Source organism: Perognathus longimembris, chromosome 9, assembly GCF_023159225.1.
Source record: "Perognathus longimembris pacificus isolate PPM17 chromosome 9, ASM2315922v1, whole genome shotgun sequence".
NCBI lineage: Eukaryota > Metazoa > Chordata > Mammalia > Rodentia > Heteromyidae > Perognathus > Perognathus longimembris.
The window spans coordinates 71,613,170-71,638,311 of NC_063169.1; the positions used below are offsets into that span (position 1 = coordinate 71,613,170).

Below are 25,142 nucleotides of genomic sequence, written 5' to 3' on the forward strand. Positions count from 1 at the left end.
GTGGTCTGCGTGCTCCGCCCCCTCCGTGGTCTCCGCAGTGCGGTGTGGTCTGCGTGCTCCGCCCCCTCCGTGGTCCCCGCGGTGCGGTGTGGTCTGCGTGCTCCGCCCCCTCCGTGGTCCCCGCGGTGCGGGTGTGGTCTGCGTGCTCCGCCCCCTCCGTGGTCCCCGGGGGTGTGGTCTGCGTGCTCCGCCCCCTCCGTGGTCCCCGGGGTGTGGTCTGCGTGCTCCGCCCCCTCCGTGGTCCCCGCGGTGCGGTGTGGTCTGCGTGCTCCGCCCCCTCCGTGGTCCCCGGGGTGTGGTCTGCGTGCTCCGCCCCTCCGTGGTCTCCGCAGTGCGGTGTGGTCTGCGTGCTCCGCCCCCTCCGTGGTCCCCGCGGTGCGGGTGTGGTCTGCGTGCTCCGCCCCCTCCGTGGTCTCCGCAGTGCGGTGTGGTCTGCGTGCTCCGTCCACTCTCGGCGTCCTGGTCCCCACAGCGCAGGCAGAAGCTTTTCGTGGGGTTGCCCCAGTGCCCTTCTCCCGGACACCCTTTTGCGGGGCGAGCGGGCTGTGGGAACATCGCTGCACTTGCTTCCTGGGGGAGTTGCTTCCTGGCCTCGCCCTGCAAACTCGCACAAACGAGCAGGCTGACCTCAGGGCGCGGGCCTTGGGCTCTGGAGGCCGGCCCCGACATCCCGCCCGGCCGCCCGGGCCCTCCCGTCCAGGGAAGCCAGGCTCTGGCTCCTCCTGATGGAGAGGCCGAGGGGGGTGAGGAGGCCCCCTCTCCCCTATGATGGCTGTTCTGTACTTATGTCTGCAGCGACCCTGTCTCCACATGGGGTCATTGGTAAAGGGGGGCAGTGTCTGCATTGTCGAGAGAAGCACAGCTCGGCAGCACAGCGTGGTTCCAGCGTGGCCGAGGCAGCCCTGACTTGCTGGCCTGCGACTCTAACCGAGTACGGGCAGACCTTCCCACCGTGGGCGGCCGCCCCCCCCACGAGCCTCCTAGAAGGGGGGAGCAGGAGGGAGCGCAGAGGGTCTGCTCTCTGCTCAGAGCCCCTGCCCCTTGCTCTTTGGGGAGCCCCTGCCCCTTGCTCTCTAGGGAACCCCTGCCCCTTGCTCTCTGCTCAGAGCCCCTGCCCCTTGCTCTCTGGGGAGCCCCTGCCCCTTGCTCTCTGGGGAGCCCCTGCTCCTTGCTCTCTGGGGAGCCCCTGCCCCTTGCTCTCTAGGGGGCCCCTGCCCCTTGCTCTCTGCTCAGAGCCCCTGCCCCTTGCTCTCTGGGGGGCCCCTGCTCCTTGCTCTCTAGGGAGCCCCTGCCCCTTGCTCTCTGGGGAGCCCCTGCCCCTTGCTCTCTGGGGGGCCCGGCTGAGGCTTTTGGTTCTTAAGCTCAGTGCATGTTGTGCCCCATTAGCTTTTGGCATTTATTGTGAAAGCGAATTCGCAAGTCAGACACAAATGCCCCGTTGATGTGCGTGCGCGATGCTGGTAATTGAATAATGGCCGTCTTGGCTGTCTTCCTGGCAGGCGTCTCCTGTTCCTGTCACAGACATCGTTGCTTTAAGACCAAGAGCTTCAGGCTGCGAGGGGCAGCGCTGGTGACCTTGGCTCTGGGGTGCACTGGTCCTGCACGCAGGATGGAGCCCAGCTTCCTCGGGGTCACAGGTCACAGGTCCGCCCCCTGTCCCCGCACCGTCCTCTCTTCCCGAGGTCACAGGTCACAGGTCTGCCCTCTGTCCCCATGCTGTCCTCTCTTCCCAAGGTCACAGGTCACAGGTCCGCCCTCTGTCCCCGCGCCGTCCGCCCTCCCTCTCTTCCCTCTGCGGTGGACAGTGGCTTCACAACTCCTGCTTTCTGCATGCTTGCCCTGGCAGCATTGCCCTGGGAGGTTTTATTTTAATTTCCTTTTTGATTAGCATGTGTCAGCATATTGTGTTATTTCCACATCATGCACTTAACCGTGTGTGCCTCCGCCTTTACCCTTTCTTTAAACCAATGCCTTTTAATTTTTAACACTGCTAATGAGTTCCGCCGTCCCATGTTCATGCGTGTGGCATAGTGGCGTGTGCATCACGGAATGTGCACCCCGGGACGTGCACCCCGGAATGTGCACCGCGGGACATGCACCCCGGGACGTGCACCCCGGGACGTGCACCGCGGGACGTGCACCCCGGGACGTGCACCGCGGGACGTGCACCCCGGGACGTGCACCGCGGGACGTGCACCCCGGGGGACGTGCACCCCGGGACGTGCACCCCGGGACGTGCACCCCGGAATGTGCACCGCGGGACGTGCACCGCGGGACGTGCACCCCGGAATGTGCACCGCGGGACGTGCACCGCGGGACGTGCACCCCGGAATGTGCACCGCGGGATGTGCGCCGCGGGACGTGCCACTGAGTCCCAGGGCGCCAGGCGTCCCCTCTGTGCTCACGCTGTGGTTGTTCGGGTGTTGGGGTCCCAGGGCGGCAGCCGCCCTCTGTCTGCTCACGCTGTGGGTTGTTCGGGTGTTGGGGTCCCAGGGCGGCAGGCACCGTCATGCCTGAGTCCGCGTGTTTTCCGTCACCTGACGACCACTGTGGAGATGAATGTGGCCGGGAGCACTGAGGTGCAAAGGGGCAGGGGTGAGGGGGAGGACGGGGGGGCAGGGAGGACGGGGGGCAGGAAGAGCCGGGGGAGGGGGGCCGGGGGGTCCTCACCTCTGAGGCCCCCATGCTCCCTTGGTGTTGCAGCTCGGATCTGCGCGTCTCCCATGAGCCTCGTGTGCAGGAGCCCAGCCACACCGGCGGCTCCCGCGGGACTCGCTCCTGCTGAGCCCCCCACCTCCGGAGGACCTGCTTGTCCTCACAGGAGACTCTCCCCGCACTAGCCAGCCAGGCTCCTCCCTCGGCCTCCCCCCCCCTTCTGCCTCCCCCCCCGGCCTCCCCCCCTCGGCCACCTCCCCCCTCGGCCTCCTCCCCCCTCGGCCTCCTCCCCCCTCGGCCTCCCCCCTCGCCTCCTCCCCCCTCGGCCTCCTCCCCCCTCGGCCTCCCCTCTCGGCCTCTTCCCCTCGGCCTCCTCCCCTCGGCCTCTTCCCCCCTCGGCCTCCCCCCTCAGCCTCCCCCCCTCGGCCTCTTCCCCCCTCGGCCTCCCCCCTCGGCCTCCTCCTCCCTCGGCCTCCCCCCTCGGCCTCCTCCCCCCTCAGCCTCTCCCCTCGGCCTCCTCCCCCCTCAGCCTCTCCCCTCGGCCTCCTCCCCCCTCAGCCTCTCCCCTCGGCCTCCTCCCCCCTCAGCCTCCTCCCCTCGGCCTCCCCCCCTCGGCTTCCCCCCCTCAGCCTCCCCCCTCGGCCTCCTCCCCCCTCAGCCTCTCCCCTCGGCCTCCTCCTCCCTCGGGCCTCCCCCCCTCAGCCTCCCCCTTGGCCTCCTCCCCCCTCGGCCTCCTCCCTCAGGCCTCCTTTGTGTGCATGATCTTGTCTCCCTAACTAAAACACTGTCTGTCGGTCTGTTCACGTGTGAAGGCGTGCTGTGTATTAAGTACTGAGTGGGAGACTGTTGAGACTTTCTAGCAAGTGTGATCTGTGTGGCTCTAAGCATTCTGGGAAAGTGTTGGTGAGAGTGGTAGACGGTAGCGGGTGTATGGAGGACACATCGGAGTCACAGGTGACACGCGCCATTTCCACTAAGACTTGGTGTGGGAATGGGGGGATTGGAATAAAGCCAGGGGCGTGTAGGGGCTCCCCCCATGACTTAAGAAGGTAGGGATGAGACAAAGACGGAAGGCCGGAACGACATTGCCATGTGGTGTCTCCACGAACGCAGCCAGGGTGGCCTGGCTTCAGGCAGAGGGGCGGCGCAGGGGGGCGGCGCGGGGGGCGGGACAGGGGGCGGCGCAGGGGGGCGGGACAGGGGGCGGCGCAGGGGGCGGCGCAGGGGGCGGGGCAGGGGGCGGTGCGGGGGGGCGGTGCGGGGGGCGGTGCGGGGGGGCGGCGCGGGGGGCGGAGCGGGGGGCGGGTCAGGGGCGGTGCAGGGGGCGGTGCAGGGGGCGGGGGCGGGGGGCGGCGCGGGGGCGGGGCGGGGGCGGTGCAGGGGGCGGTGCAGGGGGCGGGGGGCGGGGGCGGCGCGGGGGGCGGGGCGGGGGCGGCGCAGGGGGGCGGCGCAGGGGGGCGGGGCAGGGGCGGGGGGCGGCGCGGGGGGCGGCGCGGGGGGCGGGGCGGGGGCGGGGCAGGGGGGCGGCGCAGGGGCGGGGCAGGGGGCGGGGCGGGGGGCGGTGCAGAGGCGGCGCAGGGGGGCGGGGCAGGGGGGGCGCGCAGGGGGGCGGCGCAGGGGGGGCGGCGCAGGGGGCGGCGCAGGGGGGCGGGGCGGGGGGCGGGTCAGGGGGCGGCGCAGGGGGGGCGGTGCGGGGGGCGGGTCAGGGGGCGGCGCAGGGGGGGCGGCGGGGGGGCGGGGCGGGGGCGGGGCAGGGGGCGGCGCAGGGGGGCGGGGCAGGGGGCGGGGCAGGGGGTGGCACAGGGGGCGGCGCAGAGGGGCGGCCCCGCGCCCCACCAGGAAAGCAGCTTTGATGATGCCGGCCGCGGGATCCGCTGGCTCGGTTCTCATTCTGGTGTGGACATGGGATCCGGAACGGCGTGCCTGGCTCTGTGCCCCCCGCCCCCCCCCTTCTTCATCTTTGTGCGGAAGGCGCGGGCGGGGTGGCCGGAGAGGCCCAGGGAGGAGCCAGCTCCTCCGGGTCTGGACGGAGCTGACGTTTTCTTCCCCCTGACTGCTCCGCGTGAACTGACCCCGGCCTTTGCCTGGGCTCCGACGGGCCTGGCCCCAGAGCCGGCGTTTGGGCTTCGTGCTGACCGTCTGTTTCCAGAAGCCGGGGGCCGTCTTTTCAAACACTTGCACTGGAGCTGGTGGTGACCGTCCCACGTGACCGGCCTGGAGTGACTCACCCGGGCCCCAGCTCCTCCTCCTCCTGCTTTCTGAAGGCCTGCCCCCCTCCTTGCCTGGAAGCCAGGCCTGGGAGCACCAGGGTCCCCCTCCAGGCCCGGCACGGGGTGGGGGGTGCCGCAGGGCTCTGTGCACGAGTGGTCTTGGCTGGCCAGGGGGCCGGACGGGGGCCGTCCTGCTGGCACAGCACCCCCGCTGTGTGGCACGGTTCCCCCCCTCGTCTCTTAGGACCCCAGAAGCCCCGTCTGTGTGTGAGGGGGCAGCCACGGATACCCGCCTCACGCAGTTGCCCCTGTGGGGCTGTGGTCTCGGGACCAGGTCTTCTCTTCTTGTTCTGTGGGACAGGAATCGTGGTGGGCCTGGTTGACTCCAGGTGACTAAGCGCCTTTCACGGCGATTCCTCCCCCAGCTCTAGAAGAGAACAAGAATTTGGGGAGATTCTTAGCCACCAGGATTCATGGAAATAAAGTAGAGTGAAATAGTGTCCCAGGTCATCCGTGGCGATGACAGGCACTGGTGGCTGACTCCGATAATCCCAGCTCCTCAGGACGCTGAGATCTCAGGAACATGGTTTGAAAGAAGCATGGGTAGAGACAAATCCATGAGACTCCTATCTCCAATGAACCAGCAAAAAGCCAGATTTGGGGGCAGGCTCAGGGTGGAAGTGCCAATGCCTGCAGTCTGTCATTGCTTCTCCTGACACAGCCGTGGGGACCCAGAGCCCACGGCCCCGGGGGGGGCCGGGGGGCGAGGCCCGAGGGCGCGTCCCCGACCAGGAGCTGACCAGCACAGGAGGAGTGCTCCCCTCCCGGCGCACAACCGGTGTGAGCTGGTACTCTACAAAACATGCACATGTAGACCGAACCTGGCCACAGCGCTACTTCTGAGTGAGAATTGACGTTGAAACGGTTATTGTGTTTTTCCAAGTTCCGTTTGTGTTTATGCTTGAGTTCTATTTTGCCCAAGTGAATTAATGATGAGTAAGAACAACCAAGTTAGATCAGGGATAGATTTTAAGGTAGGAAAAATGGTGGAGGAGGCTCAGTGAGTTATTCTTCTTAAATCTTTAAATAATTATCTTCATTCTGTTACCAAAAATATTTACGTGTAAAGCTGATTTGTAGTTACATGGGTGTGTGCCGCAGCTTTTACTACTTGTTCTTCAGTTTCCTACTCTTGAAAGCTGGACTCAGGATAGCAACACTGTGTGTGACTCTTTCAGCTTGAAGCTGGGATCCCCCCCGCCCCCCCAGGATGTGCTGAGTTGGGGCCACACCAGGGGTGCCGGGAGAGGTGGTGGAGCTGCTGAAGGGTGGGGCCAGCTGGGGGAGTGAGGTTATGGGGGCGTGACCCCGAGAGGGACCTCGGGACCCTAGATGCATCCTTTCTCAGGCCTGGGGACCACGCCCTTCCTCTCGCTCCCAGGAAGCCGACAGGCCTTCTCCACCGTGGGGCTCCTGCTGTGTCAACCCAGCTACCACGGGCCCAAAGCAGCGGGCAGGTGACGTGGACTGAAGCCCCCGAAACATGAGACAGAACACGCCGTGGCCACGGCGATGAAGAGCTGCTAACACACCCGCTAGCAGACGTCCTTTTCACCCCTCCATCCTCTGCAGTTACAGTGGAAATCACAGGCAACATCCTAACTCACGGAAATTGTATAACTGTCTAGATTTGGACGCATTCTTTTCCTTCCCCCCCCCTTCTTCTTTTGCCAGTCGGTCCTGGGGTTTGAACCCTGGGCGCTGTCCTTGAGCTTCTTTTGCTCAAGGTTAGCTCTCACCACTTGAGCCACAGCACCACTTCTGGCTTTTTCTGAGTGGTTTATTAGCGATAAGAGTCTCCTGGACTTTCCCGCCCCGGCCGGCTTCACCCTGGGACCCTCAGCTGTCAGCCTCCTGCGGAGCTGGGATTACAGGCGGGAGCCACTGTGCCCAGCTCACATTTTTCAATACAGTAAACACCTAATTCTCCAAAATAAGATAAAACATATGTATTTATTGTCATAAATTGCTTGAAAGTCTGCAAAACTTGTCATGTGCCAGAGACTTCATGCCGATAATCTCAGCTATTCAAGAAGCTGAGATCTGAGGATTTGAAGCCATGATTTCAAGCCATCCTGGGCAGTGAAGTCCATGAAACGCATCACAAATTAACCACCAGAAAGCTAGAGGCAGACCTGTGGCCCAAGCACCAAAGCACCAGCCTTGAGCAAGCAAGCTTATTAGCAAGAGCACAAGGCCCTGGAATTAAGCCTCCGTAAGAGATAGGAGGAGGATGTTCACCATGAAACTCCTGTACCCCGAAGACCTGAATCAGCCTCTCTTAGCCTGAACATGTTGCCACGACTTCATTATGCAAAATGCTGAGTCCTGCCATGGAGAGCAAGGCCGAGGGTCCATCTCCCCACCTGTGGAGGGCAAGGCCGAGGGACCGTCTCCCCACCTGTGGAGGGCAAGGCCCAGGGACCGTCTCTCCATCTATAGAGGGCAAGGCCCAGGGACCGTCTCTCCATCTATAGAGAGCAAGGCCCAGGGACCGTCTCTCCATCTATAGAGAGCAAGGCCCAGAGACCGTCTCTCCTCTATAGAGAGCAAGGCCAAGGGACCGTCTCCCCACCTGTGGAGGGAAAGGCCCAGGGACCATCTCTCCATCTATAGAGAGCAAGGCCCAGGGACCGTCTCTCCATCTATAGAGAGCAAGGCCCAGGGACTGTCTCTCCATCTATAGAGAGCAAGGCCCAGGGACCGTCTCTCCATCTATAGAGAGCAAGGCCCAGGGACCATCTCTCCATCTATAGAGAGCAAGGCCCAGGGACCGTCTCTCCATCTATATATAGAGAGCAAGGCCAGGGACCGTCTCTCCATCTATAGAGGGCAGGCCCAGGGACCGTCTCTCCATCTATAGAGAGCAAGGCCCAGGGACCGTCTCTCCATCTATAGAGAGCAAGGCCAAGGGACCGTCTCCCCACCTGTGGAGGGCAAGGCCCAGGGACCGTCTCTCCATCTATAGAGGGCAAGGCCCAGGGACCGTCTCTCCATCTATAGAGAGCAAGGCCCAGGGACCGTCTCTCCATCTATATATAGAGAGCAAGGCCCAGGGACCGTCTCTCCATCTATAGAGAGCAAGGCCCAGAGACCGTCTCTCATCTATAGAGAGCAAGGCCGAGGGACCGTCTCCCCACCTGTGGAGGGCAAGGCCCAGGGACCGTCTCTCCATCTATAGAGGGCAAGGCCCAGGGACCGTCTCTCCATCCTTAGGAGGTACCTGGTTTGATCCTTGCACCCGGGAAGCAGTGAGCCAGGCAGACCATCTCCTGTGCTGGGATGGAGAGAAGAGGGGACCAGGATGGTGCTTGTATTCCTCCATGTGGGCCTGAGTGGATGCTTTGGTCACGAATAACTCCACCAGCATTAACAGCAGGAGCAATTCTTCCCGTGCATTTTCCAGTAAACACTCCTAGGCAGTTTCTGTCTCTTTCCATAACAGGTAATTGGTATGGGACATTGATCAACATATATTGTATTCATACACTGTGTTGTTAAATGGCTACTCCTTTATACAACTACTTAAAGATCATTTTAAAAAAACAAAAATAAGCACTGGTGTTGGTTTGGTGCCTTGGACCGTTTAAATACCCCGCGTCTGCTCTTACGGACCCTCCCACCCCACCTCCCACCCCCCCACCACACCCGCCTCCAGTCCCTGCCGTTCTCACCCGTGGCGGATGGGGTGGGGGAAAGCCAGGCACTCTGTTGCGTTCACGCACCTCCAGTGGCGTGCAGAGACCGGGGAAACCCAGGCTTCCCGAGGACGCGGGCGTCCCAACGACCCCTGGCCCGGGCCTGGCGTGAGTGCAGGGCCAGCCTGAGGTGGGCGGGGCTCCGAAGCTCAGGAGGCCGGGGGCTGGGCCCCCGCGGGGAGGGACCGCACCCCGGGGCCCAGGAAGACCACACCCACCCACGTGGGTAAAGGCCACGGCTCGGGTGGCTTCTCGTTGCGACCCCGCGTCCCCGCGCTTCCTCACTCCGGTGGCCGTGGACCCGGCCGGCCCTTCCCCAGGGCGAGGCGGTGCTGGATCCTTCCGTCTCAGAAGGAGGACCGGGCGGGGCTGTCAAGTCCCCAGGCCTAGCCGCCCTGCCTTCCACAGAGCTGGGGCGAGCTGGGTCTCCCCGCGGGGGGAGCAGGCGCGTGACTCCAGCCCGGCTTCGCCCGCACCGGGGCTCCGTGGGGCTGGCGTGGGCCCGCCACCGCCTCCGGGACAGCTTTGTGCGTGGCCATGTTTTTATTTAAACATTTCTAGAAATAGAAGCTTCTTGTAGCCAGCCCACGCCGCGAGGGTGGTTTTTCCACGATCGCAGCCGGGGGGCCTCGGGCCGCGGGGGTGGGGGGGCGGCGCCCCTCCTCCAGGGCCCCGTTCCAGGCCACGTGGAGGGCGGAGGGACCGCGCGGCGGGCGGCCGGCCGGCATCCTAGAAACCAGCGACGTCCACCCCCGGGCCCTGTGTTTAGGAACTGTTAATGTTGTGATAATCCCACTCGAGAGAGGCTGCGGGGGAGCACGGAACCGTTCGCCAGGGGCTGGTAGTGAACAGCGTAAGCAGGTGCTCGCTGTTGAGAGCCCCAGGCTGACGGAGCCCAGGCCCGGGGCCGCGGAGCTGGCCCGACCTGACAGCTGGGGTTCCCCGAGTGCATGGCCACCTCCAGGCAAGTTCACGCTGCGGCGCTGGGGAACCCGAGGGCAAGGCCCTCTCCTGCCCACGGCGGGGGCCACAGTGCCGCCGAGGGCCCCCACGCTCCCTTCAGCTTTATTTTGAGATGCTTGTCTCCAGTGAACATCCCAAAAGTCATACATGGAGCTGTGGCTCACGTGGTAAGGCACCAGCCTCGAGCTAGCCCGTGACAGATAGAAGAGGCGTAGCGAGAGCACCAAGCCGGGAGCCTGAGCTCTGCGATGGGCACCACACACAAACGACACGCAAACCATCGGGTGGGGGGGGTGTATGTGTGCCACGCGCTGTCCTCAACCCCCTCAGTGTGTGTGTGTGGAGTGTGTGTGGTGTGTGTGTATGGTGTGTGTGGTGTGTGTATGGTGTGTGGTGTGTGTGGTGTGTGTAGTGTGTGTAGTGTGTGTATGGTGTGTGTATGGTGTATGTGTATGGTGTGTGTGGTGTGTGTGCTGTGTATGGTGTGTGTGTGGTGTGTGGTGTGTATGGTGTGTGTATGATGTGTATGTATGGTGTGTGGTGTGTGTGGTGTGTGTGGTGTGTATGGTGTGTGTATGGTGTGTGTGGTGTGTGTATGGTGTGTGGTGTGTGTGGTGTATGTGGTATGTGTGCATGTGTGCGGTGTGTGTGTGGTGTGTGTATGTTGTGTGTGTGCATGTATGTGTGTGTGGTGTGTGTATGGTGTGTGTAGTGTGTGTGCATGTATGGTGTGTGTGTGGTGTGTGTGGTGTGTGTATGGTGTGTGTAGTGTGTGCATGTATGGTGTGTGTGGTGTGTGTATGGTGTGTGTAGTGTGTGCATGTATGGTGTGTGTGGTGTGTGTGGTGTGTGGTGTGTGTGTGGTGTATGTGGTATGTGTGCATGTGTGCGGGTGTGTGTGGTGTGTGTATGGTGTGTGTAGTGTGTGTGCATGTATGTGTGTGTAGTGTGTGTGGTGTGCGTGTGCATGTGTGTGTGTGTGTGGTGGGGGAGCCACGCTGTCCTCACCCCGTCACCGTGCTCGCCTTGGCAAGTCCGGGGCCCCTGCCCTGGATCCCGCGCCCTGCGTGTCCTCATTCCCGACATCTTGCTTGGAGAGAGAGAGAGGGGAACAGCACTCCTCGCCTGCCCAATCTGTTCAGTACTTGAAACACGACTTAAGATACTCTCCTGGACATTTAAGTTCCTCACGTGTGGACTGTCCAACCATGCGCGCTCCTCGCGCTCTGTCTCTCCGTCTGTCTCTCTCCCCGTCTCTCTCTCTCGTTCTCTCTCCCCGTCTCTCTCTCTCGTTCTCTCTCTCCATCTCTCCATCTCTCTCTCTCCCCCCCCCCCTCCCGCCCCCTCTCTCTAGTTTGGGTTCCAGATACCGTCTGCCCCGTCACTGGCCCTGTCACTCTGTTGGTGAGCTCCTCGGGGTGAGTGTGTCGGGCCGGTGGCTTTCTCACGCTCACACGCCCGCGTGGGCTGCGCGTCTCTCCTAGTTGGGAGGAGCGGCACCTTCGTGCACGTTTTCCCAAGTCTTCCACACGCTCAGAGGGCGTTTGGCTGCTGAAGCCGCCTGGAGACCGACCTGCGTCCTAGCTGCACCGGAAGGCAGGCCCGCCGACCCCCGCCGCTGGCCGCCCCTCTCCTGGGTCCCCGGGCCCCCCGCCCCTCTCCTGGGTCCCCGGGCCCCCCGCCCCTCTCTCGCCCACGCCATGCGGTGCACACTACGTTGCTTGCTTTCCTGTATACCTGCTCGTTGTCATTTTAACACTACTTTCACATGAACCACTCGAGAGGACATAGTGAATACTCATTGTTACGCGCCTGGCTTCCTGTCGAGCTCACTGTCGTGCTAATTTTGATTCATAAGAATGGATTTGATTTGTGCAGGGTGTTTGCATCAATCCTTTATAGTGAGCTCTAATGAATTCATTTTGGTTTATGCTGTTAGGATGCTGAATATGCGCTGCCTTTGAGCTACCTCTGTGGTCCTTATTACCATATCTGTGCTCGGTTCCTTTTCCAGGGGTCATAGGTCAGTCGTGGTGGGTAGTTGTAGGACGCTGGAAGTCCTGGAGTGCGGGCAGGCTCAGCTCCTTCATGTTTTGCAGGTGAAGTCAGCAGCCTCAAGTGTGGATGCTCACAGTTATCTGTGGCCATGGAGCTGGGGTAGTGCGGAGGAATGGCTGTGTGGTAGGGGCTTGTGGCAGATGGAATGCCTGTTCCCTCGTGGGTGTGGTGGTCTACGTTGGGGGGTCTGGAGCCCCTCGTGGGTGTGGTGGTCTGCGTTGGGGGGTCTGGAGCCCCTCGTGGGTGTGGTGGTCTGCGTTGGGGGGTCTGGAGCCCCTCGTGGGTGTGGTGGTCTGCGTTGGGGGGTCTGGAGCCCCTCGTGGGTGTGGTGGTCTGCGTTGGGGGGTCTGGAGCCCCTCGTGGGTGTGGTGGTCTGCGTTGGGGGGTCTGGAGCCCCTCGTGGGTGTGGTGGTCTGCGTTGGGGGGTCTGGAGCCTGGTGAAGACCCTGGGACAGGGGCTGGGGTCTCCCCACCCTGCTGCCCAGATTCCGCGTGGTTCTTCCTAGATCAGACTTCCTGAAATTCCTTGTCCTTGGATTTTTGCATGATTTCCAGAACTTTCCTCCAAGTAATGACTTCTTACTTAGTACTTTTTTCTGATCTTTAAGACCTACAAAAGAAAAAAATCATTTTATGAGTATTTCATTCTTTGTGCAGAAATAGGGCTCCAGTGGTAGAGTGCCAGCCTTGAGCAAAAAGAACCCAGGGACAGTGCTCACCGTCCCCCTCCCCCATCCTCACCCTCCTCCCACCCCCACCCCCCGGCCTTACCTCCCGGACCTGATGCGCGGTGGAATCCGTGCGGGGGCGTGTTCCCGGGGAATGGCCTGCCCGCAGCGGCCTTCTCCACGCGCAGTGCACGGAGCCGGTGAGCCCCACGCCGCCCTTGAGCCCCACGCCGCCCCCCACCCCACACCGCCCGTGAGCCCCACACCACCCGTGAGCCCCACGCCGCCCTCCGCCCCACGCCGCCCGTGAGCCCCACGCCGCCCTCCGCCCCACGCCGCCCGTGAGCCCCACGCCACCCGTGAGCCCCATGCCGCCCTCCACCCCATGCCGCCCGTGAGCCCCACACCGCCCTCCACCCCACGCCGCCCGTGAGCCCCACACCGCCCGTGAGCCTCACGCCGCCCTCCACCCCACGCCGCCCTCCACCCCACGCCGCCGTGAGCCCCACGCCGCCCCCCACCCCACGCCGCCCGTGAGCCCCACGCCGCCCCCCACCCCACGCCGCCCTCCACCCCACGCCGCCCGTGAGCCCCACGCCGCCCTCCACCCCACACCACCCGTGAGCCCCACGCCGCCCGTGAGCCCCACGCCGCCCTCCACCCCACGCCGCCCTCCACCCCACACCCGCCCCCCGCCCCACGCCGCCCTCCACCCCACGCCGCCCTCCACCCCACGCCGCCCTCCTGACTACCTGGGAACCTTAGTCCCAGGCTGGAGGGTGAAGAAAAGAATCGCATGAGCCAGTGAAAATGTGCAGCATCTTAACTGTGGGAAAAGAGGTCACAGTAACTTCCTGGGTACCCATGATGTTTGAAGTTCAAGCCATGATGAGAAGAAGATGTCACCCCGTGGGAAGAAGTAGCTGGGAGGTGAACTTAGGAACTGTATCAATGATTCAATGATGACAACTGCAAGAAATGCACCTAGAACATTCTAGATGCTCCCCTTAGATGCACACATGTGTGCGCACACCACGCAGCCTGTGGCCAGAGCCCTTCCAAGCTATGTTACTAGACTTAGCTTTGCTGAAAATTTAGAGAGTTAGGTCAAAGTTCTGGGTAAAACCCAAGAACACAGATGCAAAACTCTCTGGAAATTTTTACTAATGTTCCAAAGCAATCATTCTGGAAAGAGCAATTTGCAAACATTAAAAAAAAAACACACAACAGATGATGGTGGGCTGGTTATCTCTTTAAAATATCTTACTTAGCTTGGAACTGACACGCAAATCTGCCAATCCATTTAAAGCAGAGCCCCCGCGTTAGACTCTGCTACAGTGTCTCCCGACAGCAGTGAGAACGAGAGGCGGTCATGGAGTCCTGACACGGGAGAGGGAGAAAGAGACAGAAAGAGGGAGAACGACAGAGAGAGAGAGAGAGAGAGAGAGAGAGAGAGAGAGAGAGAGAGAGGGAGAGAGAGAGACTGGCTCAGCTGAGCCCGAGGTTTCCTCCTGCTGTGCCTGGGGTGTTGGCTACTGGTGAGACCACCAGCAATGGCTGTTCTTTTTACAGTAATCTGGCTTGTTTTAAGCATTTTGTCTTGTATTCAGAGTTGGTAACCCCCTCAACGTGCTGGTAGCCAGCGGCCCTCGGCCTCCCGGTTCCAGTTCGTCCTCTTGGGAGCGTGCTGGGGGACAGTGACGCCCTTGGGGCTGCCGCAGCCCCGCGGGACCGACGCAGCCCCTTGCAGCCATTGCTGGGCACCGGCCTGCAGCCGCAGGGCAGGGGCTTGGGAGGACGGCCAAGACCACGTCCGGTCGTCCGGTATAATATAGACACAAAGCCAGGAGTGGGCTGGGCTGGGAGGGGTGGGGGGAAGGCATCGGGCTTATGAGCTGATTGGTTGAGTGATAACTTCTCTGAACATCTACTTGAAGATAATACTATATAATTTTTTAAAAAAGAATATTACGCAGGAAATCGATAGCTGAACACAGCCCTTCCTATCCGGGTCTCCAGGCTACTTTGTCCACAGTGAAGAGGTAACTGTCTCAGCCTTGCTCCTGCGGGCCCATGGTCCCGTCAGGGGCCGGGGGTGGGGATGGTGGCCAGCATGAAACCAGGGTGCTCTGCGGGACCTCAACCAGAACAGGGTCCGGGCGCCTTTCCTGTATGATTTCCTCCAGCTCTGAGGCCTCAAGTCCCGGTCCCCACCGCCGTGACAGGAGCGGCCTCACCTCCAGGGTGCACTCCCCGGGGATTCCCCAGGGTCACGGGCCGAGCTGTGGGTTTGGGGGACCGTGGGGGACACCCGCCTCCAGCCCTGCATGCGTGGGCCTTGGCCCTTTCCGTTCTCAAGCTCATGAGGGATTGAAACCCCTTCGTGTAACTCCCTGAGAGCAACTAAAAAATGAATCTTTATAAGAAGTAATGACAAAGCAACAGAAGTCACTCCGTGTCTTACAAGTGAGCTCCTACAAACCCGCCCAGCTGACCAATGAAACAGTTTGGGATGCAATCACGTGCCATCGTAAATAAGAGAACACTGTTTTTACAGACCAGCAAAACAACCCTTGAAGATGTGGAAGTTAAAATGCTTTAACTGTCAGGATGAAAAAAACCACTTGCTCCTGATTTTCATAGGCTCAGGTTAGCTCCGGTGAGGTAATCATACCCGTAAGTATCGAATGTTTAAAACATGACAGTAGAAATGACTGCTACTGTGATTTCACTGAAGGTACTTGCTCTAGGACTGACCTAGAGAAAAGAAGGAATGGCTGTACCGTCGGTCCTTCCCTGGGGTCACTGGATATGATTCTGGTACACTGGATATCGTCCATATGCTTATCTGAACTAGGGAAGGGAAAGAAAAATGAGGGAGGGTGTGACAAACAGGACAAGAAATGCACTCACTACCTTATTATGCAACTATGCCCCCTCTGTACATCACCTCGCCAATAAAATAATACCAGTCCTTGATTGGGAACCAGACTCTCCCATTTCCAGCCGCATGGCCCGAGTCCCGGGACCGGATGCGGGCGGACGGCGGGGTACGTGCGCTCTGGTGGCCGTCTGCGGACAGCCCCTAGCCAGTGCTTTCTGACATTGCTCACCCTGGCCCGGGCCATCCTGCGAGAGGAGCCACGGAGCACAGATCGAACCCAGGGCCCTTTGAAAAACCCACGCGAGTCTCCCCTTTCTGCCCCCACGGGCTGGGATCCGGGCTGGGATCCGGCGGGCAGAGCTCCCCTCCTCCAATGCACGGGAAGCGGTCGACTTTGGGACAGGAAGCCCAGGAATGTGGATTTGCAGTGACTCGGTCTCCGGGGTGGGATTCCCGGTGACTTGGTCCCTGGGGTGGGGTTTGTGGTGACTCCCATCTCTGGGGTGGGGGTTTGTGGTGACTCTGGTCCCCGGGGTGGGGGTTTGCGGTGACTCTGGTCCCAGGGTGGGGGTTTGTGGTCCCGGGGTGGGGGTTGGCGGTGACTCTGGTCCCCTGGGGGTGGGGGTTTGCGGTGACTCTGGTCCCCTGGGGTGGGGGTTTGCGGTGACTCTGGTCCCCTGGGGTGGGGGTTTGTGGTGACTCTGGTCCCTGGGGTGGGGGTTTGCGGTGACTCTGGTCCCCGGGGGTGGGGTTTGCGGTGACTCTGGTCCCCGGGGTGGGGGTTTGCGGTGACTCTGTTCCGTGGGGTGGGGGTTCTCGGTGACTCTGGTCTCCGGGGTGGGGGTTTGGGGTGACTCTGGTCCCCGGGGTGGGGGTTTGCAGTGACACTGGTCCCCTGGGGTGGGGGTTTGCGGTGACTCTGGTCCCCGGGGTGGGGGTTTGCAGTGACTCTGGTCCCCGGGGTGGGAGTTGCTGGCGACTCCGGTCATCGTGACTCTTGGCAGTGGTTCTGGTCTTTATGATTCTGGTCAAGGTTTTAGAGATGAGCTGCGTTTTCCTAGGTGGACGCTTGTTCCTGGGCTGGCAGGAGAGCCCCGTGACGGCCGTCACTGACACTGGAGTCAGGATGGCGCTGTCTGTGTCACGCTCACCGCGATGGAGCGGGGCCAGCCTCGCGTGTGCCACGGCGGCTGTGTGCCCCGCGGCGGTGCCGACGGAGCCTGGGATGCTCTCGGGCACCGTGCTGCTCCTGCTGCCGGGCCCCGCCCTGCGGCCGTGCTCACGCAGACGGGGCGTCCTCGAGGGCACTTCCAGAGCTCCCTGGTACCTCCGAGCCCAAATGACAAGATGCCCTGGAGGAAAGGAAACAAGACTCCCGCCGGCCCTGGCGACAGGCCCCGTGGCCCGCGGGCCCGGGACGCCGTCCGCGGCCGGGCCAGCCCTCCCTCACCGCAGAGGGGTGACGCGCCCGGGTGCCGGGGGCCCCGCTCCTGTGCTCACCCGCATCGCCGCTGTCTTGCAGGAGGAGGGCCTCGTGAAGGAGATCGACATCAGCCTCCACGTGAAGGAAGGCTTCGAGAAGGCGGACCCCTCCCAGTTCGAGCTGCTCAAGGTTTTAGGACAGGGGTCGTACGGGAAGGTGCGTGCAGTGCGGGCCCTCCCCCTGAAACACGAAGGAAGCCCGCGCTGAGCGTGGACCGTGCCCCGGGGCCGGGCTGCCCCTCGCCCACAGGGCGTCTGTCCCCGCGGGCTGCACAGGGCGCGGCCGGGCGGGCCCCACAGCCCTCCCACGCTCCTCCGAGGGAAGCCGACGGCCCTCGGAAGGGCAGCGTCTCCAGAGCAGTACTTTGGAGTGGCCGGGCGGCCCGGGGAGCTCGGCGGCTCCGGCTCCCGGAAGCCAGGCACCCCGCGGAGCACAGGCAGCCCCCATGCGGCAGAATCCCCCCCCTCCGGGGCTGAGCCCCTCAACCGCAGCCGCAGACGCTCTCCTAGGCCGGTCTGCCCTCTTCACCGGGAACCCCACCCCGGGGGGCGGGAGTCCCTGCGAACCCAAAGAAAGGAAAAGAGAAGAGAATAAAAAACAAAAAGAAAGGAAGGAAAACTCCCTGTGGCTGCTCAGGAATTCGGGGTTCTGCTGCTGGGGTTTGTGGTCTGGCTCCTCCCTGCTCCTGCATATCAGTGACACAGAGCCTCAGTTTCCCTACTTGTGAACCGATGCTAGTGTAACGTACGTAATCGTGCGGTGGATTAAGACACAAACTCGGCCCACTCCCCCCCCCCCCGCCCCCAATTACAAAAATAAGAGCTAATTCCTACCAGAACGTCAGGGGAATTGGCTGTTCCTTCAGCGTCCTTTCCATCTGCAGAATGAGATGTCAGTCGGCACTCTTCAGTCACGGTGATGATTCATGCCAGTACTACTTTCTCGACGTCACCAGTGTTAGTGGCTAACGAGGGCTCTGACAACGCCGTTTCTCAGCGCCAGGGCTGCAGTACAGGGCAAAGCCAGGCTTCCTCTGAGCACACAGAGCCATCCTGGCTCTTTAACATAGTGCTTCCTGTGCACGTGTGTGTGTGTATGTGTGTGTGCATGCACACACACCTTCACCAAGTCACCCCACACCCGCTGCCAAAGCCCCGCACCATCCAATTCAGGAGGCGTAGAATGCTGATGTTTTTGCTCATCTCTTAAAGAAACACACACAATATTTACCTTTGCCCTATTTATAAAGTGGAATATCTTCTTCTTTTCTCTTTTTCCTACATGCTAATGACTGAAGAACACGTGTTTGTATTATATTCATATTATTATACTATATTTATAGTATACCCATGTGTATTACTGGTGTTCAGTCATTTGGGGCCTAGGAAAATGGCTGTTGAACGTGGTTCAACTGTCGTTTAGGAAACCAGCCGCGGTCTCTCACAATGTGGGTCGCCATCACAGAAAGGTAGGCCACAGAGCTCACTTAAGATGGCAGGGGGGCAGATGCCTCCCTTTAGCCAGGGTGTAGGGAGTGGCCAGGACTGCAGGCATGAGCCACTGGTGCCCGGAAGTGTAGGGAATGGAGAGGAAGAGTGCTGTATGAGCCAGCACTGGAAGGCAGAGGCCAGGGCCCCTCTTCCTGGCCTTGCAGAGGCGCTGCCCAGGCATCTCCTGGGTGCGAAGCAGCCTCGCCAGGGCAGCAAGACCGGCCTGGAAGAGTGTCCGCGGCTCTGGTTGACGGGCACTTCTGGGAAGGAGGGCAGTAGAGGCGCCGGGCACGCCCACCATGCTTGCTGGCGGGCTTCCTCCAGGCTCCCTGGGGGCCCCGCTGTCGCCTCCTGGGGACAGGGATGGAGGTCTGGTCAGTGTCAGGCGCTGCGTTTTCTGTGTGTCAGGTGTTCCTCGTGAGGAAGGTCACGGGACCCGACGCGGGCCAGCTCTACGCAATGAAGGTCCTCAAGAAAGCCACCCTGAAAGGTAGGTGGCGCATGGCTCCCCGGGGCCTCCCGCGGGGCCCGTCCCGCGCCTCTGCAGAAGCGCAGGGGCGTGTGCTCCCTGACTGATAACCCACGGTGCGGACGTTTCCCGGAGCGCTGAGGATATCCCTGCCCGGCTCCCCCAGCTCTCGGGGGAGCGCGTAAACGCCAGTCTGGTGCGTCTGTGCTGCCGTGTTGAGCCATTTGGGGAGCACGGCCCCGAGGAGGGGAAGCGGGCTGCTCCGACCGTGTGCGGCCTGCGTGGCCGTCCCCACTGTCGCCCACACACCCGCTCCACGGGGCTGTCCATGGCACAGATGTGTCCCAGGCATGGCTGCTGGAAATGGAGTCCAACCGTTGGTTCTTACCCCTTGGCTCCCGCCCTTCGAGTACGGTGGAAGCATAGGGGCAAACAGAGGTGCAGGACGGAGGGAGGAACCGGGCAGGGCCCTCGCCCAGCCTGGCGAGGACCTCGCAGACCAGGGGCCCCGTGAAGCGCAGAAGGCACCAGAAACACATGGATGTGGTCTCCTAGCACCGTGTCCTGGAGAGCAGGGCCGGGGAGGTCAAAGGGCGTGTCCTGTCCCTCCTCCGGGTCATTAGCCGTCCAGCTAGCTCAGTGAATCTCCATGCAACCAGCGGCATAGGGGGTGAACGCATGGGCCAAGCATAGACAGATGGTGAGCATGTTGGTCCTGCAGGGAAGGGCTCTGGAACAGTCGGCAGGCAAGTGAGGCAGACGCAGGACAGAACGGACGCATGATTCTCTCCATAAGGAAGAAACGCAGCTTCGTGCTTGTGCAGCCCCGTGGCTGCCACAAGCCAATGCTGACCCCCCGCCACGGGCAGCCGGGCCAGCGTCTCTCTCTCTGTGGGTGTTCTGAGGGTTGATGCCAACCCACACCGAGCACAGCGTAGTCCAGGGGCGCCAGAGCCTGGATTCAACTTCTTAGCCAGCTGTTCCTGTAATTCCCACATACATAAAAGTCTTGGGGGCCTTCTAGTATATGAACACCCTTGAGTGTGTAGTTGAATATTCCCAGTAGCAAGGCAATCTAAGTTGTTCTTTAGAGTTAACATGTTCCCCATCGTTGTATTTCTATCACGGTTTGCCCACTGGACGCGCCTGACTGTTCTGAGATTCTCGTGGGAAGATTATTTTAGGTGACCACTCTTTGTTGCAGGGAAGGTGTATAAGAAACAGGCTTTGACTTTCTGACCCCAGCTTTTTTTTTTCCCAGTCCTGGGGCTTGAACTCCGGGACTGGGCACCGTCTCAGAGCTTCTTTTTGCTCAAGGCTAGCACTCTTACCACTTGAGCCACAGCGTCACTTCCGGCCTTTTCTTTGTATGTGTTGCTGAAGAATCGAACCCAGGGCTTCATGTGTGCAAGGCGAGCACTCTACCACGGAGCCACATTCCCAGCCCCTCTAACCCAAGCTTTTATAATCATCACTTGACAGCTGTCCAATAGAGAGAATCGCACTAGACTGTACTAGCTCCTCTGAAAGTCCCCCAAATGAGCTGCTCGGCGTTCTCAGAATGTTGGCACTTGGCCTGTAGCCTGGGCTCCTCCCCCCCCCCACCCGTGGGTAGCCAGGGGAGAGAGGACAGCGGGTCTGCACAGTGCCACGCCAGGGACCGCCCTTGCCGCCTCTCAGCGGGCTGGCGGCCCGGGCAATGCCGTGTCTGCACATGTGGCTCGGTGTCATCTGACAAAGGGAAGCCCAGAGTGGCAGGCCACACTGCAGACGAGCCTTGAAGGCGGGATGCGGGGTGAACTCTCACCCGGTGGGGGTCTGTCGGTACGAAGTCCAGGACAGGAACGTCCAGATGGATGGCCGCCGGACCTGAGCATGAGAGACGGGGACGGCTCGTGGCTCTGGAGGCTCTTGGGGCCGTCTCGGTGTTTGAGGTGGACTCTCGGAGCGGGGGATGCAGTTCCTGGGGTGGGGCGGTCCTCAGATTGCGCTGAGCCTCAGGTCTGCTTTTAGGCTCCATTTGGCTCCTGCTCCGGGATGTGGGAGCAGCTCCCTGGTCAGTTCCTTCCCGTGGCTCGTCCTTGTGCCTGCCCCCCCCAATCCCAGAGGAGCCAGGAAAGCACGCTGGCACCAGCCCGGCACTGTTTGGTGGACGGCACAGCCCACGGCACGGAGGGGGGTCTTGTGTTCTGAAGAGGAGAGGTGTTTTACAAAGAAAAATGAGTGGGGGCAGCAGCCTTGCGCAAACAACTCTCAAGCTTCAGGTTGTTTCTCAGAACACGAGTGCTGGCTGTTGTGTGCGGAGAGGGGGTTGTCACGCTGACAAGGGGGCTGCTCCTTCCTGTCAGCTCGGTCTGCCTTTGAGGACGCGTGGCGTGTCAGGCCCGTCCCCTCCCGCCCTCCTTTAAAGAGGGGACAGATCACTTCCTAGGCGATGTCAGCTGCGCCCCAGTTGAAGGAGGCAGGAGTTGACAGGTGTGTGAGCTGGCTCGTCTCCCCAGCCGGTCACCACCCCGGTGTGTCAGCTCCCCTTCTTCCCGGCCCTCCTGGCCGCACGTGGAATCGTGCCCCCGCACACTGCGCGAGGATCTTCCAGCTCGTGAGCTGGGCGCGTTCTGTGTGCGGGAGTCACAGGAGTGAGCACAGGCAGCGCTCTAAGTCATGCGCCGAGGAGCAAGCCCACGTGCGGTGCCCGCTTGTGTGGAGCGTGCCCCGCATGGGGGCCCTCACGGGAAGCAGGCCTGCCACGTGTGTGGAGCGTGCCCCGCATGGGGGGCCCTCACGGGAAGCAGGCCTGCCGCGTGTGTGGAGCGTGCCCCGCATGGGGGCCCTCACGGGAAGCAGGCCTGCCGGACGTCGCCTGCCACGTGTGTGGAGCGTGCCTGCATGGGGGCCCGCACGGGAAGCAGGCCTGCCGGACACCGCCTGCCGCATGTGTGGAGCGTGCCCGCATGGGGGCCCTCACGGGAAGCAGGCCTGCCGGACGCCGCCTGCCGCGTGTGTGGAGCGTGCCCGCATGGGGGCCCGCACGGGAAGCAGGCCTGCCGGACGCCGCCTGCCGCGTGTGTGGCGTGTGCCCCGCATGGGGGCCCGCACGGGAAGCAGGCCTGCCGGACGCCGCCTGCCACGTGTGTGGAGCGTGCCCGCATGGGGGCCCGCACGGGAAGCAGGCCTGCCGGACGCCGCCTGCCACGTGTGTGGAGCGTGCCCGCATGGGGGCCCGCACGGGAAGCAGGCCTGCCGGACGCCGCCTGCCACGTGTGTGGAGCGTGCCCGCATGGGGGCCCGCACGGGAAGCAGGCCTGCCGGACGTCGCCTGCCACGTGTGTGGAGCGTGCCCGCATGGGGGCCCGCACGGGAAGCAGGCCCTGTGTACCAGCCTGCGGGACATCGCCTGCCGCGTGTGTGGAGCGTGCCCGCATGGGGGCCCGCACGGGAAGCGGGCCCTGTGTGCCGGCCTGCGGGACGCCGCCTGCCGCGTGGGGCCAGCTTTTGTTTCTGTCCTGCAGTGCGTGACCGAGTCCGATCCAAGATGGAGAGAGACATCCTGGCGGAAGTGAATCACCCCTTCATCGTGAAGCTTCACTACGGTGAGCCGCGCGGTCCGCGCGTGGAGAGCAGCCCTCCCCCCCCAGCAGAGGGGAGCGGGACAGACAGTTTAGAAGGCCAAAAAGAAGAGAATACTTTCTGTGCCGTAGATTCTGGACCTATCTGGGGCGGAAGGTTCTTAACCATCAGCCTCTGTCTCTTTTCTATTTGTTTCCCGCCCTGTTTTCTTCCTAAAGATCTAGTGTGAGACAGGGGCCTTCATTATTTTAATGAGCTCCTTTCGTGATGTGGTGCCGATGTCTCCACCTAAACTAGAACGAGCTGTGCCCTCGTTCTGTGCTGTTTCAGAATAGAGTGCTACTTGGAGGGGTGGGGGTGCCAGTCCTGGGACTCAAACTCAGGGCCTTGCACTGTTGCTTAGCGCCCACCCCACCCCAATAGTCAAGGTGATGCCACACTCCACTTCCGATATGCTGGTAGTTAATTGCAGCTGTTGGCCCGGAAGCACGAGGGCCCCCGCGAGGAGCCTGGGACCCAGAGTGCCCAGAGCCTGGGCTCCAAGGGCACCTGTGGGCAGCCCGAGGCCCAGGGGCGCCCGCCCTTGCAGAGATCCCGGGAGCACCCGTTGCACAGGCCTGGGGTCGGGGCGTGTGTTCACCTGAAGTGGCTGCGGGCCATGTCTGCCATCTCACCTGACTTCACAGAGACGTTCACACAGAATGCGTTACTGTGGTGTCACACACACCCCCACTGCGCACGGGACCCCGATGGACATGGCGGCCCGCTGAGGCCACACTGCCCCGCCCCCCCCCAAGGGCTCCCAGGCCTCGGGATGTAGAAGGGCTCTGGTGACTTCTCTAATGAGAGTTCTCAGGAGCACAGAAATGACAGGGCCTCTCCCAGCTATGGCTCCTGTGCGTCAGCACGGATGCCCGAGGGAGGCCCAGGCCATCGTGCTGACACGCCCTCCCGTCCTGGCCATGGTCTGACACCCCCTCCCGGCCTGGCCACCTCTCCGTAGCTGTGGAGCCTCTGGGCCCCACGAGCCCCTTGAGTCCCTGCGTGCCAGAGGGAGGGTGGGAAACAAAGAGCAAGCAAACATCTCCAGACCCTCACAAAAGCCACACGCCGATCTTGGTCCCCCTCCCGCCGCTCTGTCCCGGCGAGCTGTCTCCGGCTGGCACCACGCATTTCAGGAGTCGCAGCTCTGCAGGATTGCAGTCCTGTTGGAGCCGAGACAGAGCCGGCGCAGAGGGCAGGAAGACCCCGTGTCAGCGAGGGGCCCTGGCGCGGCGCTGACCTGCGTCTCCTTCCGCAGCCTTCCAGACCGAAGGCAAGCTCTACCTGATTCTGGACTTCCTGCGTGGAGGGGACCTCTTCACTCGGCTCTCCAAAGAGGTGAGCCTCCCCCCACAAGTGTCCATCTAGAATGAGTGGGGGGGGGCACCAAGGGGAGACGGGCGTGCTGTGTTAAGTGCGTGGTGGGTGCTATGTGGTTGGTGTGTGGTATGGTGTCTGTGTGTGGTGGGTGGTTTGCAGTGGGTGGAGTGTGCTGTGTGTGTACTACGTGGTGTGTGGTTGTGTGCATGTGTGGTGTTTATGGTGTGTGTGGTATGCAGTGTGCAATGTGTGCTGTGTGTACTTCGTGGTGTGTGGTGTGCGCTGTGTGGTGTATGCATGTGTGGTGTGTGTGGCGTGTGGTATGCGGTGTGCAGTGTGTGCTGCGTGTGTACTGCGTGGTGTACGCATGTGTGGTATGCAGTACACGGTGTGCAGCGTGTGCTCTGTGTGTGTGCCGTGCAGCCTGTGGTTTAGGCTTTTGTGACGTGGTTGGGAGGAGTCTGTGCAGCGCCCGGCATGGCAGACCGTCTTGGGTGTCTCCTCCCCGCCCCCTGCCAGGTGGAGTGGATGGCAGAGCCCGCTGGCCGCTCACGGTCTGTCCCAGGGAACTGTCTGGCGCCATGTGGGCCAGGCCTGGGGAGGCTGCCAGGGCCATGGGAGCAGCATCGGCCGCGTCTGCGCCGCCCGGGGCCTCGCTAGCCTCAGTCCCACGAGAGCCTGGACTCCGGTGCCTCAGGCCGGAGCTTCCCCGTGCCCCCTAGGGAGATGGCTGTGCCCGGGCTCCGATCCCGGTGTCTCCTAGGGAGATGGCTGCGCCTGGGCTCCGTTCCCCGGTGTCTCCTAGGGAGATGGCTGTGCCCGGGCTCCGTTCCCTGGTGCCCCCTAGGGAGATGGCTGTGCCCGGGCTCTGTTCCGCAGTGCCCCCTAGGGAGATGGCTGTGCCGGGCTCCGTTCCCGGTGTCTCCGAGGGAGATGGCTGCGCCCGGGCTCCAATCCCGGTGTCTCCGAGGGAGATGGCTGCGCCCGGGCACCAATCCCGGTGTCTCCGAGGGAGATGGCTGTGCCCGGGCTCCAATCCCGGTGTCTCCGAGGGAGATGGCTGTGCCCGGGCTCCAATCCCGGTGTCTCCGAGGGAGATGGCTGCTCCCGGGCTCTGTTTCCGGTGTCTCCGAGGGAGATGGCTGTGCCCGGGCTCTGTTTCCGGTGTCTCCTAGGGAGATGGCTGTGCCCGGGCTCTGTTTCCGGTGTCTCCTAGGGAGATGGCTGTGCCCGGGCTCCGTTCCCCGGTGTCTCCGAGGGAGATGGCTGTGCCCGGGCTCCGTTCCCCGGTGTCTCTGAGGGAGATGGCTGTGCCCGGGCTCCGTTCCCGGTGCCCCCTAGGGAGATGGCTGCGCCCGGGCTCCAATCCCGGTGTCTCCTAGGGAGATGGCTGTGCCCGGGCTCCGTTCCCCGGTGTCTCCTAGGGAGATGGCTGCGCCCGGGCTCCGTTCCCCGGTGTCTCCGAGGGAGATGGCTGCGCCCGGGCTCCAATCCCGGTGTCTCCTAGGGAGATGGCTGTGCCCGGGCTCCGTTCCCCGGTGTCTCTGAGGGAGATGGCTGTGCCCGGGCTCCGTT

At 62.4% G+C, this 25,142-nt stretch overlaps 1 protein-coding gene across 1 annotated transcript in view; it reads left to right on the forward strand.

The window, feature by feature from the left end:
• The window catches only part of LOC125357612 (ribosomal protein S6 kinase alpha-2), a 132,331-nt gene that overhangs the window by 78,955 nt on the left and 28,234 nt on the right, over positions 1-25,142 (forward strand). Inside the window, exons 2-5 of the mRNA XM_048354565.1 lie at positions 16,719-16,835; positions 18,578-18,659; positions 22,148-22,228; positions 23,506-23,585. Coding sequence (XP_048210522.1) covers positions 16,719-16,835; positions 18,578-18,659; positions 22,148-22,228; positions 23,506-23,585 — 360 coding nt within the window. The remainder of the gene's footprint in view (positions 1-16,718; positions 16,836-18,577; positions 18,660-22,147; positions 22,229-23,505; positions 23,586-25,142) is intronic.